The 14,331-nt window shown below is 42.5% G+C and overlaps 2 protein-coding genes across 4 annotated transcripts; one reads left to right on the top strand and one right to left on the bottom strand.

Annotated features, from left to right (window-relative positions):
• Positions 1–1,035: 1,035 nt before the first annotated feature.
• LOC115366349 (protein RD3) lies at positions 1,036–4,861 on the top strand. Its single transcript, XM_030061743.1, has 3 exons — positions 1,036–2,086; positions 2,742–3,049; positions 3,578–4,861. Exons 1-3 carry the CDS (start codon positions 2,081–2,083, stop codon positions 3,954–3,956), a joined length of 693 nt encoding a protein of 230 aa, XP_029917603.1. The 5' UTR covers positions 1,036–2,080; the 3' UTR covers positions 3,957–4,861.
• A 609-nt stretch (positions 4,862–5,470) lies between these two features.
• Positions 5,471–11,891, bottom strand: stx5a (syntaxin 5A). Of its 3 annotated transcripts, none has more exons than XM_030061738.1 (12): positions 11,767–11,891; positions 11,080–11,295; positions 10,073–10,143; positions 9,768–9,823; positions 9,590–9,660; positions 9,304–9,420; positions 9,129–9,185; positions 8,925–9,006; positions 7,985–8,071; positions 7,738–7,841; positions 7,334–7,455; positions 5,471–7,026 (listed from the first exon to the last, which is right to left on the bottom strand). In XM_030061738.1, the coding sequence occupies exons 2-12, from the start codon at positions 11,140–11,142 to the stop codon at positions 6,867–6,869; spliced, it is 990 nt and encodes a 329-aa protein (XP_029917598.1). In that variant the 5' UTR covers positions 11,143–11,295; positions 11,767–11,891; the 3' UTR covers positions 5,471–6,866. The 3 variants fall into 3 exon arrangements, with proteins under 3 accessions (XP_029917598.1, XP_029917599.1, XP_029917600.1); XM_030061739.1 differs by lacking the exon at positions 11,767–11,891 and adding an exon at positions 11,568–11,710; XM_030061740.1 differs by lacking the exon at positions 7,985–8,071.
• Between the last annotated feature and the right edge of the window lie 2,440 nt (positions 11,892–14,331).

The raw sequence follows: 14,331 nt of genomic DNA, 5'->3' as shown, positions 1-14,331 counted from the left end.
TGCTCAATAAATTTGGTCTTTCTCTGTTTGTCTGTTTGCATGAGAGGGATGACAATGCCAAACTCAGTTGTGCATTCTGGCTGCTTCAAGTTTCCTTGCTTATCACCAAACATAAATGGACAAAAATTGTTGGGGTCCACTGGTAAACTCATCATACATCTCATCTTCCAGTGTTCATCTCAATAAAATTATTTCAGCATTGGTTAGCCTGCTATTCCTACATTCTGCCTCCACTAATACACAGTGGGTCTTGTTTTCTACATAAGCAAAGTAGTTAAAACTAGACATATCTGAAACAAGCCTGAATAGTGATCATTTTACTTTTAGTTTTCAAGATGGTTGGGTGCATTTCTTCATGAGAAAGACAGGTTAGTCATTAACGCTCAGCAATAACTTTTCCCCTTTTGCAACAGTGGCATTAGTAGCCTCCATTGTGGCAGTTTTAATTAGATTATAATATTCAGAGGAACCACTCAGATGGCTCATTCTTCCAGGTAGGCTCTGGATTTGATTGTAATCTGGGATTTGGTGGGTCAGTGCTGAGTGCTACGGAAACCCAAGAGGTACAGTTACGATTCGTGCGGTGCAATTCGCGAATGGTCCAGACTGCGAACGTCTGAGACTGGCTGTAAGTGTGAGAAAGAGAGATTAGGGGGATAGATCCAGGTAATGCTTGGTCATAAAAGCCGTGTCCTTACTCACAGGTTGCGAGATTATTACCTGCAAACAAGGAGAGTGTTTTCAAGCGTCTTTCATCAGGACTGTCGTGGTAGCCTGAACGTTCGAGAAGCAAATTTGGAGCCAGAAGGTCACAAGGTTTAAATTTTATGACTGTCAAGCTACTGTGGAAGTGCCTTTGAGCAAGGCAGTAACTCTCAGTGCACTCAGAGCTACTTTGTCCGACACAGTCATACAATACTGTAATTCAGTGTGAGCTAGACCCTCTATGTAGCTTTTCCCACTGAGGGGTATTTGAAATAAAATAAATACTGAAAACATTAATTTTATTTCATTTCATTTCATTTCATTTAAATGCAGATTGGACAGGTGCCCCAAAATAGACTCAGATTCCCCTTAAAGTGAAAATCTGTTTATCATCAATCAATATTTATGAATGCTGCTCCATTGACAAAGAATTTAGAGACTGGACTTTTTGGTCTGATGGACTGTTGAGCTTTGGCATCCAAGCGATATTCATCTCCTCCTAAATCAAAGTGTCACTAATCACTTAGTATAGTCAAACCCCAGTAAAAACACCATGAAGAACACCACAAACTCAATCTATTTTTTTTTTTTTAGGATATATTTTTTATTTTACCAGAAGTGTCACAACTTTGCAAGACTGGCTCATGAGCATAAAGCATGTCTACACTATGTATTTATTTTAGGTGTATGGTGATAAATCAGTGAATTCAGGGTGTCTTATTTTTTTTTAATTTTTTTTTTTTTTGATCAGAATAAAGCAAATTACATTTTTGTCCAGAAAAGTGTGCAGGCCTCATTTAGCCCTGCTCAGGCTTTCCAGGCTGTACAAGAAATATAACAGCACAGCAACACATAGGTGCACACACTATTATGCAGCTGCCCCATCTTCCCCCTACATTGGCTGCTTCTCTTATTTTCTATATTTTTCCTGCTCCATGCGCAAAAGTGGATATACTTGATAATCACTACTGTTAACAACTTTCTGGTGAGCTGTGACTTTCCTGCGTAGTCTAGCCACAAATGCACACTCACACACAGACACACATGTGTAGGCTCATGTCATGAGGTAAGCTCATTCTGTCACTCATTATTAATAGAGGATTACATTTATTCCCAATCCCAAACTCACACACACACACCACCCGCTTCGCACTCCAAGCCAAGCACACACACTGTCTGCCACGGACCATCACAGGTAGCAAGGTAGTCAGGTAGTTGTGTGCAATTAGTTGGTGAAAAAGGGACTTTTATTTCTTGAATATTACAAGCCCATGGAGGTGGACTGTCCATCTGACTGCTGACAAAGGATTTTACCAAACAACAGGAGAATTTCTATCTGACAAGATTACCCAAGCAGCTTTATAAACCCAATTTCATGACGGTAAGCTAAGCTATTAATATATAAACTTCTGCCTAACTATACATGATAGAATTACTGTCAGATGATAAAAGGACACAACAGTCTCTGTGGAAAAAGGTTTGTTTTGGTGATATGGGCTTTTTTGAGTGACTGTTTTCCATTCCGGTAAGCACACATAAACTTGTTTTTTTTTTTAGCGTAAATTTAGAAAATATAGAGAACATGTATGTGGCATGCAGTTCATATTTCAGATGGTTCATCTAGGTGTAGAATGGATCCAAATCAAATTAATTAAGGGGTTAAATTTGCTAAACCTTAAGATATATTTTGATAAATGTCACTCTGCACAGTGGGGGAGCTATAAGTGATTACAGCCAAGATCTTATTATCACCAGTCAATGAGGTGCTGGTCACTAAACTATCTTATGCAGACACACTGAGCTTAGAGGAATACTGGCCCTAAAGCTCCCATGATGGCAACTTCTTTATGGCTTCCTGAATACATTTCTGAGGACTATTGTTTTATCTTTTCCCTTCAGCGTAACAATAAAATATACAAGGCTTAATTTGGACTCAGTTAGGCCAAGGTATGGTGAAAGCCACACCCGGTTGACCTACGCTATTTATTTTCTATTTAGTTTTTCAATCCTCCACTTATTCTGTCCTTCTTTCCCAGATGTTTCCTTGGTCGGCCGTATTCTCCCTGGAGCCCAAAATCCCCGGCCAGCGTACCTCTGAGGAGCTGGTCACCAACACTCTGATGCTGGAGCTGGGGGCCATGGTGAAGCGCACTGAGCGCATCCGTCTAGAGAGAGCGTCGGAGGGCCGCCGCCGCCGCCGCAGCTCCTGCTCCAACGCTGACTACAGCTGGCTGGCCAAAACGCCAAACCCGCCGCCCTATGAGCTGACACCCAATGACCTGCTGGAGCTGCAGGACCTGTGTGCCAAGATCCCTCCTCCACAGTGTGGCCCTGTGATTGTCAGGTGAGAGAGAGACACAAAGACAAAGACAGAAAGTCCGAGACTTAGGAAAGTGATAAAAGAGACAGTGGAGAAAGAGAGGAGGCAGGATGAAAGGGACAGAGAAGGAGGCAGACAGGAAGAGGCCAAACCCGAAGCTCCAGCATCTTGGTTCTAAACACTCATGTGAACACCATTTCAAGGCTGTATGCATTACGTTTGCTTCACAAGTTATGGTTAAGTTGATACGTCCGTGTAACCTGACATCGGATCGGAGTCCACTGACATGTTCGACCGTGCCCATCACACATCATGGGTCACCACTGTGGCTCTTCAGTGGCACCATTAAGTTCTGGTTGACTTTTATTTTCTACAGAAAACCTTTGATGTAGGATTCATACCCAACCTTCACCCTCATGGCTATGACTTTGACTTTTCGAGTTCCTTCTTTTCTTGTATGACCTTGTATCTGTTTTGGTTCTTTGATTGTGAAAATAACTATGCCCCAAGTCAAGCTGGTCTTTATTACAAAAGTCATCCCTCCTGCCACAGGTTCAGGAGGCTGGTGACGCAGATGGAGCCTGAGGTCCACGAGGTTCCCCGGCTGTTCCGCACGGTGCTGCGTGAATGCGTGGAGGAGATGAGTGCCAGCGGTGACGTGGCGCCGCCGAACACTGTCTTAGAGAAGCAGCAGCGCAGCAAGAGCCTGTCCTTTGTCACCTTCCGCTCCAAGTTCCGCTCGGGGCAGGGCTTCTTCAAGGGCAGCGCCATGGGGGGCTCCAGGGGGAATCTGCAGCAGCAGGTGGATTGGTCCGATGAAGAGGAGGACACAGAGGCAGACGAGGAGGCGGCTATCAAGGCCAGGGCGAGGAAGATGAGGAGCAAGAGCATGCCAGCGATCACTCCTCTGGAGCAGAGCGCTCAGGGATGAGGGGAGAGAGGGAAGGGATGGAAGGATGCAGGGAGAGTAGGGAAGACATAAGGAAGAGGTGAGGAAGGGGGCACTGGGAGCAAATAGGGGTCGGGAGGAAGGAAGGAACCAAAGGGAAGTGAGCGCCAAAGTAAAGGAGGTCAAGGATCTTCCTTTTGGCCTTTTTCAGAACAGGGAAAAAAAGTCACTGCTGCAAGAGAGAGGGCTTAGAAGCATTTGTTTACTTACAGGAAATCAGTTTCCATGACGAATTCGAAGTCGTTTTAGTCCATCCCAAAAGCACTTGTGCCAGTGTTTTGGCTTTGCGATATCTCAAGCAGCACTTGTTAGCATTTTGTGATACTAGTGGCTAAAACAATCTTAGAAAACTCATATTCATGTCATTCTTCATAGCAGATAATATTAAGTAGACAATGGAATGAGCTGCATGTGATTTTTCAGAGGAGTGTGTTTAGCCTCAATGGCATGACTTGCATTGCTAACAAATCCTCAGATGCTTCAGATATCATGATAACAAAACCACTGACGCAAGGGTTGCTTAGACTGAAACAATTAGCTGTTCATGATAAATCAGATGCAATTCTTAAAAATCTGAACTGTCCCTTTTACAAATGTCTTATGCAACAGATAGGATGTACGTCCTGAAGTAGATGGGGAAGTTCATCTCAGGCCTCCTTGGTACATTCAGCACATTGCCACTCAAACCTCACAGCAGTCACAGTTTGGCTCTGGATCACCAGACTCTTAGTGAATGCTCTCATAGAAATGCAAGCATATCCCTTCTAGCAGAAAACAGCTAGACTCATATCTCACCTTCTGTTTTTTATTGTCAATATTATGGATTTGGGAAAAATACAATGTTCTTATTACTGCTATGTGATTAAAACATTGCTTTTTTCACAAGACTTTGGTCTGATTAAATTTTTTTTAAGAGGACTTTTTTTTTTGGCATTTCTGCTTTATTTGACAGTCACAGTGGAGCTAGACAGGAAAGGCAGGGGAGAGAGAGGGGATGACGTGCAGCAAAGGACCTGAGGTCGGATTCGAACCCGGTCGCTGCGATCGGGACTAAGCCCTGCATGGTGCGCGCTCTTTACCAGTGAGCCACCGGGGCACCCTGTCTGATCTTTTAATTAAAAAAGTGGCTCATTCTTGTGAATAGTGGAACTATTTCAAGTGTAGTACTATTCAAGTTTCTATATAAAAAAGGAGTGAAGGATATGGGATCATGGATTTCATCACAACCTGGTCACTTCAATGTGACATCAGAAGCAAACTGCTTTCCAATCAGAGCCCTCTGATAATCCTGTTCATCTGGACCCTGATGATATGAAGAACAGAGGACAAAAAGAGGAAAAAACCTGTATGTCTGTATAGTCCACATGATGGATAATAATACCATGCAACACAGGCCAGCTTAGGGCAAGGCTATTGACTAGCCTCACAGAAATAGCCTTGCGTGGCTAATTATATCACTGCTGGCTAATCCTCTTATTCAAAGAAAATCCCAGCCATGAATGCCAGCACCCTATTATTCTTTTATTAATATGCAATTTCTTGTCAATACATCATCACTATTTGCACTTTATACACTGAAGTCAAGGCATTTGGCTAAAAAAAAAAGTCAAGGAAAAATAGGAAGAATGTTTTTGTTTTTCTTAAAAAGCTGTGGTCATTTAAATAACATCCTGTACATTAGATAGATTATTAAAGAAGGGAAGCGCCTAAAGCAGTGACACCCAACTAGACACTCCCAGGGAAACGGGCTGATTCAAGTCACTTCATTAGTGGGCCTTCAGAACCAGTATAGCCCCTTCATAAGCACCCGGCTCAAACCCAGGTCCTTTTCAGTTACTTGCATCATTCACTTGAGTCTTTCTGCAGCGTAAAACAGGTGGGGTTTACACATCTGCAGTCATTCCCATGGCATCATTACCACAAAGGCGCCAACGCAACTGAAAGGACTTGAAATGCACACTCGGACCGCTGTACATGGATCGGTCACTACTGCCCAGCCAGCAACCAGGCATGCCGGACAGACACATGTAACGGTGCAGTTACACACCTTATAAACCATTCTTAGAGATCATTCTGATCTAAACCACACTGACATTTCTGACTGGGTTATAGCAGGAAAGTCCCCCTTCAGTTGACTGTAATGCCCTCTTGTGCCCTGTGACTTCACGACCAGCACAAGGGGCTCGACCACAGAAAGTGTCTACACATTGTGTCACAGTTCCTTAAGTGTTTGGCAAAGAAAAAAAAAACAAACACTGAATGCAATAACAAAAAAGTGAATTTAAAAATATTTCATGTCATGAGAACGACAATGGGAAAGGTTTTGTTGACAGGCAGGTGATAGTCCCACTCTTCACTACAAAGATGAATAAAGAAACAGGATTGATTTAAGAACAAACTCCAGTTTTGCTGTTGGCCTTTTTTTTGCAACAACTAACGTGACATGAGAAAAGGGGACAAAAACACAAAAGAAAAAAAAAAAAACAGTTTGCAGAATCAAACCATTAAATAATAGCCATTTTGATTAAATGTTTATGATTAATTGGTCTAAAGTTAACACTGGAGAGCAGTGTTTGGCTCACACTATACAAAGTGGGGATTTCTGATAATTTATCCTTTTCATTTCGACAGTTTGACAACATCGTTCTCTAATGGTAGAGAACAGCTTCATCATATTGATATCAATAAAGTCCAGTTTTGTGGCTTGGGAATAACAGACAACTCTACATGTATTCATCTGCGTTGACCCCGAGCCACCAGCAAACCGTCATTGACAGAGAAGCCTGTCCTCCAATCAGTTCTTAAGACGACGCTTTAATTCAGTCCAGCTTTAACTTAACTTCCCCCGACTCCGTGTGCTTTTTCCCCTCCGCTCAGCCATTCCTCTTTGCTTTAGGCGAAGAAGACGACAAAAACGATGAAGAAGATGATGAGGACGAGGAAGATCTTGATCATCAGCCAGCGGTTGGAAGAGACTGACTGGAAGTATTTGAGGATCTCTGTGTGGGCCGCCTCCACGTTCAGCTGGGTGTCCTCCACGTTAGCATCAATCCTGCACAAGTGACAGGTCAAACCAGTTTGTTCAATGACGTGGGACTGTTTAAACTCTTACATCACACTGTTTGTCTATCAAATGTATCACCTCAAAGGGAGAATTTATTTCATTAACCAGTTTGTACTAAAATGTCAGAATTAACTTGTTGAAATGACAAAATCTTATGTGAACTGATCATGTCCTCCCCACAAACCGCATGAAACTCAAAGACTTTTTTGCTACCATTTATGCATCTCCCTCCACGATCTAACCCTTCTGCCCTCATTGCCGCCTCACCCTCTGTTTGATCTCATCTCCATCTCACCTTTGGATGGTCTCCTCTTGCTCCTTCACCATGTGTGCCAGCTGCTGGAATATAGAGCCCAGTTCCACGATGGTGCTCTCGATGTTCTGCATGGTGTCTGCGCGGCTCTGGATGTACGAGTCCTGTAACAGTGTCAGAAAGGGCGATGTCATGGCACAGCGATAATGTGGAGCTTACTTGTTTCACACAGGGTTTTCCACCAAAGGATAAACAATGCTGGCCTACAAATTACATTAAGTTTATAGTTAGTCTTCCTTCTCGCCATGACAAAAAAAGAACTGCCCAATATTTTTGATATTAAACTGAATAATAAATAAAATTGAGTACACAAATGAATCCATTATGTAATGTTGCTCTGGCCCCCTCCTCCCACCTTACTTAGTCAATGTATGCCAACTGTCTACCTGCTCATCAATAAGCTGGAGCTGCAAGGGGTTGCTCTGGGAGTCCATGTCAATGGCCACCTCACCCAGACTCCTGGACTCATCCTGCATCAAGACTGAGCTCTCTGGAAGGGGAAGAAGAAACAAACACACACACCACAAGATCAGGGAGAAATACTGCACAGCAGAGGGAAAAGCAGTAAGAACAGCGGGCACACACAGTAGCTAGTTATACCCGCTGGGAGAGTCAAACATTCCAGGGAAATACCTTTCAAATTTGAGGTTGTATAGCCCTGGTACTCATTGCGCGGCTCGCGACCTGCATGCGGCTCCTGGGCCCCTTTTTTGCGGCTCCCTAAAATATTTTTTAATTTTTGCATTATAGATGACCAAGTACAGTCAGAATAAATAACATGGATTTCGAGCAGTCCCTATTTATGGCAACAGCTGATGTTTTGAAAATTATAGGCCTTCCTAGGAAGCGATTAGGCTCCCTGAGCTAATAAAGTTACAGGGTCTCTGGTAATTAACCTGTTTGCTTGCGTATAACATGAAGCTTGTTTGAGCGGACGCCAGAGTTGACGAATATTGCCCCATAAAGCCAAAGCACAGATTCAGTCAGGATGTGTTCACACTATCACACTTTAAAACTGCAAGTGCCGTTTAAAGATGGGCTGTAGCCAATGTCTTGGAAAAAGCACAGTGCCTGATTTATTTTTAAAGGCAGAGAGGAGCAAATTTTCAGAGAAGCACACTTGAGACACAGGTCATCTTTTAAGTAAGCTGGGGTAACCACGTGGGGTTCCATGCTCCATGGCAGCTACTACCCAAGCCACGAGCAGTAAAAGTGAAAGTAGCAATGCAAAAGTTGCTGTTAGCTGTTCCTCTTATGGTGGCCAATTGTGCTTTTGAGTTTGTGGTAAGTTACTCAAACTAGAGCTTGCCCATAATGTAAGTCCTGCATCTAATCATTACAGAAACAGGGACCAAACCATTTTTTGAAACAGCACACAATGCAGCAGATGCAATACTTTTCTTATAAAATAAATAAATACATAAAGCAGTGTAGTGTGAACACGCCCTTAGACAGATAAAACAGCATTCTGCGTTTACCTGCTGGAATCATAATGTAGATGATATTACTGCGAGACCCTTTTGAAAATGACAGTGAGCAGCTAATGTGGGAAGCTGGGTGTGAACAGACTTACTGAAGTTGTTGGCCATAAGAGGGGAAGAGGAGACAGGAGGCTGGGAGAACTGCTCTCTCCTGCTGCGCTGCTGCTTCAGGTTCTACACCCACACAGACAAAATGGTGGTGGTAAACATCACCAGACAGCAATCTCTTCCCCGTTCAAGTCCTGCTTTTTTATTTTCAATAAGTTGAAGTAAATAATGGTAATAAACCATCTTACCTCTGTTCTGACTTCCAGGACTGACTTAAAGTCATTGGACATTGAAGCCAATTTGGACTGTTGACAAGAAAAGATGCAGCTAAGTGAACAGCAGCAAAGAATAATTAGCAGCACTTGATATGTGGCTCCCATAAAACTCAATGCACGTGTGCCAGCTAGGTCAGATTAGTTGTACCTGTAATGACACCACTATGGTGTTAGAGTGGCTTTGGATATGTCGACCCCCTGGAGCACTGCGGGACCTCACCAAGTCCTGCAGCTGGGCTATCTGTTTGTTTAGACTGTTGATATCCTAAACACACACACACACACACACACACACACACACACACACACACACACACACACACACACACACACACACAGGTGAAGTATGAAACATAGGATATGCAGTTTTCATTCACCAGACAGCGCTCAAGTCATGAAATATTAAAAAAAAAAAAAAAAAAAAATCAACTCACTTGTTTAATGATATATGTTAGCTCCTCAATCTCCACTGCCTTGTCATCAAAAAGAGATTTTCTTTTTGCCACTGAAACATCAAAACAACAGCATGTGGTATCAGTAAACTGGAACCTCTCACTCAGACTAGGATTTGTAAAACACTTCATGTTGAAACAGCTGTCCATGGTCACTTACAAATAGTAAGTTTCTCCAGTTTGGCAAAAGTATTGCTCAAGTCTTTCCCAATTCTCCTGCAAGACAACAAAACAATTTTATTTATTTATTTATTTTTTTTAGCAAGCAAACGAACCAAGAAACAAAATGATGTCCATTACAACATGTGCAGCAAGAATGTATTGGCCATGCAATTAGGAAACACAGGCAAAGGTAATATACTGCAATACAGATAATACAACTCTAAAATCAATAAAAAGAAGCAACTTGCATAACTATCTGGGAGATACTGAGAGATGTAAGAAAACAGGCTTTATGTGACTCACTTGGCCATAACTGTGAAGTCACTGCGCTGCTTGAGGGCACCAAGTGCAGGTTTACTGGGCTGGACTCCATTCTGCCAGAGAAAACAAAGTAAAGATAGAGGAAGTGTGGGAATTAAACACAAACTGAAAATAAAAGACTGAACAGAGGTACAGGGCAGGGTGTGAAAATAGTTGTCGTCGACATTCATTTCACGGTGGTTGGCCAGTAAGACAATAAACAACATGGCTAAGGGGAAAAATATAAAACAATGAACACACCAATGCTCTTTTCCCGAAAATGTCCAAACAAGTATAGGTCAAGTGTTGTAAATAATGCTTTGTCATAACAAAACAACTAAATTTATTTAAAGCTTCAACTTTGGCGAGACTACCAGAGGAACTGGCATGGAATCGAAACCAAAACTCCCTGCTTGTTGCGAAACCATTTTAACATAAATAGATACAACACTGATGTAATCAACCATCTTTCAAATGATTGTTCTCAATCAGATAGATAGATATATAGATATTGTAGATAGATAGATGTACTTTATTGATCCCAAATTGGGAAATTCTTGCGTGACAGCGGCAGGTTGTCCAGACATTGCACAGGAACAATAGTAGACTACACAAAATATACCTCTCAACACTAAGAGCAATATATATCTTTAGAAAAAAAAAAACAACAACAAAAAAACCCACAAGTAAGAAAATAAGGTTACACACACACACACACACACACACACACACACACACACACACACACAGTAAAATATTGCCAACCTTGGCATGGACTTTTTGAATAAATAAACATGTCTGCAAAATAGGTATTGAATATGTATACATAGAATAAGTGTATACTAATAATATATAATTTTTAATATAATTTCCATGTGGCAGTCCCTGCTGCCCGGTGCTGGGTGGCAGAGACTGTCAGTACTGAAGTCCTAAATTCAGTTTAATGTAAACTATACAAGTCTGCACGGCTACAGTCCCAGGCACAGGCCTCCTCTCCTCTCCACACTCACCTGTCTGCCCTGGAGAGATTTACAGGCTGACTGGAACTCGAGGGTCCGGTCACGGCACGTCATCCTGCCGGTGGTGAGGGTCACCAGCCCGCGGTGGGACAGCGATGCAGCTCCTACTCTACTTGGCTGAATGGATAAATAGCAAGACCTCTCGTGGTGTGGACGGCTCTCACATCCAAGGTGGTGACTTATCCATGAACATGTTCACGTACATTTCTGCGAAAACGTCAAATACACACGTGAATTCAATAATTTGCCTCATTACCATAGTGTTTTGCTGGCGGCTAGACCAACTTGTTAGTCGCACTGAGGAGGCAAAATACAAAATGTGGCGAGCCGGCCGGTAACAGCTCGCCACGACAACATGGCACAACAGGCTAACCTGAAATCACAACCATTTGAAAATAATTAATCATGCCGATGAGTCAAATGGACAATACATTCATACGTGAGATAAATACAGATACCATTAGGTAAGAGCTAATTACAGTGTGAGACCGTGTTTGAAGGCCGCCCATCACGACGCACAGCTGATTCTGGCCTGACTCGCTAACCACAAGCTAGCTCGAAAGAGGCAGCCTAGCTCTCCGCAATTTAACGTCGGAAAACTTCGACAAAAACTAACCCGCCTGTTTCTGGACATATATAGCCACATTTATCGGGTAAAACAGAACAACTCCAACTTACCTGAATCGATATTACATTGTATTTCGCAAGCCTTCGACGGTTCTAGTAAAAACTAGCCAACCCAGGAGTTAAAGTTCCGATCCGGGTCATTTCCGGAATTGACGTCATTGCCACGTCTACTCAAACTCGGCGGAAATACCCTGTAGGTGCCAGACTCTGCCACCAGAGGCCGCCAAAGCCCTTGTATATGTCTGGAGTCATTAGGCAGGTTTCATGGACGTGTCTCTGTGTAAACAGTGTTTTCACTGCACGTTCTTTCCACTACCACTCATCTTCAAAATGGAACATCTCCTGACCTGTAGCATCACAGATGAGAACTAAACTGATGACGAGCTTCTGCCAAGAGATGCCTTTTAAAGGATCTGTGATGGTCTGTATATATATAAAACACTTGCATTAAGTTTACATCCACATTTAGCCTACTGTAAAACAACCATGACTGCTGCTAAAAACGGAAGACTGATTTAATACTGTAATTCAGCAGAAATCACAGCAAAACTACCATTCTCAAAAAACAAAAAAATGTGAACTAAACTTAGATGAATGCAAAGTATGCACCGCACTGTGTTTTGAATAGAACACATAAAGATAAAAGATAAAAACACCATGATTAGCTGAAAATGCATTCATATATTATGCAGTAGTTAGTGCTAGTGGCATGTCCTTTATTCACAGTATTAATCCTGTGGAATAAACCAACAGTCAAGACTCACATTAAAAAAAATTAAAGATGCCTATGTCATCAGTGTAGTGGATACACTTTAAGGGCAGAGATGCTGTCATTAGGTTCTTAATTGTGTTGAAAAATAGTCAATGCACTCAACAAATCACACATTGTCTGTTTGTATAAATTATGCATTCCTCCTCATGGATGAGCCTATCATCTCCAATCTGAGAAGCATACTATATGATGAGCATTTATGTAATTTACTCTGTCTGCTGTTCTGACGATGTTTAGGTCTCATGAGGCATAAACAACAGTTTTTGGGGTTACACAGGAAAGGAAGAAGCAGTTATAGCTAAGGAAAGTTGTTTTTTTTTAATACCGGAATGTGTAACCAGTCATTGAGCCTAGCCCTCCTTATCACAATGGAGAGACAGTGAAGCCAGAATCACAAAAAGGATCTGCTGAGGACAAGCGGGTCACTCTAGAGTGACGTCTGCTGCTGCTGCAGAAAAGGGCGATGCTGTACAAAATGCAGAAATAAGATGAAATGATCCTTAACGTTAATGAGAGTGGAGGGGATTGCAAATGGTGATGGGATGCTGCTGCCGATGAGTTGGCCTGCAGGTATGGCGGGGAGAGAGATAAGATCCAGGAGGCACTCTGATCTCCTCCTGCTCCTACTGGTACCCACATCCTCAGTCTGTCATGAGCCAGCATGCCCAGACCACAACTATGCCCTCACCTAGCTATCACCTACAGCCCCCACCCTCCAACACACACATACACACACACTTCCTTATAGCTCTGCCTTTATGGAAAGAGTGAAGTTCCCATCCTCTATCTGAAGGATAAATGTAGTGTGCTTTACTTTAAATAATGCTTAATAAACTAGAATAGGATAGAGTAGATATTTTTACACAGTATCCTCCACACAAAGAATTCAAAGTGCAACAAAGTTGTACGCTGTTGACTTTGCAGATACAGTTTCTCATGTAAATCTTTCATCAAAGGTTGTGTCCTCCAAAATGGGCAGAAACAAATGAGACTGAGGGATCCATCTTTCATTGGGTCAGTTTGTTTTTGCAAAAAAAGAAAAAAAAAAAAAGGTCAGTTTAACAGAGACTATGCATTGTCAACATGCATGAACATACTTTACATAGCACATATTGTACTGTATCTCTCTCTCTCTGTTTTATCACTATGTCTCTCTTCCACTCATAGACACACACATCCTCACACACACATACATACACACCACACACATGAACACAGATACCATCTAACAACACACGCTCACAGGGCAGATAGCGTCCAGTGCCTGCTTCAACACAGCTGCTGCTACAAAAAGCAGGGAGGAAAACACGGCCCGAGTTGTTTTTTATCACTAGGAAAACACAACTCCACACACAGAGAGAACAAGGTGGAAAAATACAGGAAGCCCTGCTCGCTGATACAAGTGCAAAGGATGAGAGGATGAGAGAGAGGGAGAGAAAGAGAGAGAGAGAGGGAGGGAGGGAGACAGGCAATAGATGTTGATGTACAAAAAAATTAACTGTACATCTAGAGAGAAATAGTGAGAAATAGTCAGTCAAAAGAGTCAAAGTCGAACAGGCTCTGCCTCCTCAGTATTGTTCACCAGTATGACGACAGAACCTGTGGGCCTTTAATGAGCACGTGCTTTCAGAGGCAGACTGAGGAGGAAAGGCATCTTTTCTGTATGGTGATGCATGACTCATTTTCTGTCTTTCTCTCTCTCTCTCCCTCTCTCTCTCTCTCTCTCTCTCTCTCTCTCTCTCTCTCTCTCTCTCTCTCTCTCAATCTCCATCCCTTGCCCCTCTCCTGTCCCCTCCCCTCTGTCTCCGTAATCTTGCAGCTATATTTAGTACTGGCAGAATGCC

The sequence above is a fragment of the Myripristis murdjan genome, chromosome 10 (assembly GCF_902150065.1).
Source record: "Myripristis murdjan chromosome 10, fMyrMur1.1, whole genome shotgun sequence".
Classification (NCBI taxonomy): Eukaryota; Metazoa; Chordata; class Actinopteri; order Holocentriformes; family Holocentridae; genus Myripristis; species Myripristis murdjan.
The sequence above is the reverse complement of the archived record's forward strand: the minus strand, read 5'-3'. Positions and strand labels throughout refer to the sequence as shown.

What these genes read in the sequence shown, in the direction of transcription:
- LOC115366349 (XM_030061743.1), top strand. An exon ending in TGTGGCCCTGTGATTGTCAG is followed by an intron (nt 3,050 to 3,577) that starts GTGAGAGAGAGA and finishes CTCCTGCCACAG; the next exon opens with GTTCAGGAGGCTGGTGACGC.
- stx5a (XM_030061738.1), bottom strand. Translation starts at nt 11,142, where the DNA reads ATGACGTGCCGTGACCGGACCCTCGAGTTCCAGTCAGCCTGTAAATCT. An exon ending in GACTTCACAGTTATGGCCAA is followed by an intron (nt 9,824 to 10,072) that starts GTGAGTCACATA and finishes GTTGTCTTGCAG; the next exon opens with GAGAATTGGGAAAGACTTGA. An exon ending in CCATAGTGGTGTCATTACAG is followed by an intron (nt 9,186 to 9,303) that starts GTACAACTAATC and finishes TCTTGTCAACAG; the next exon opens with TCCAAATTGGCTTCAATGTC.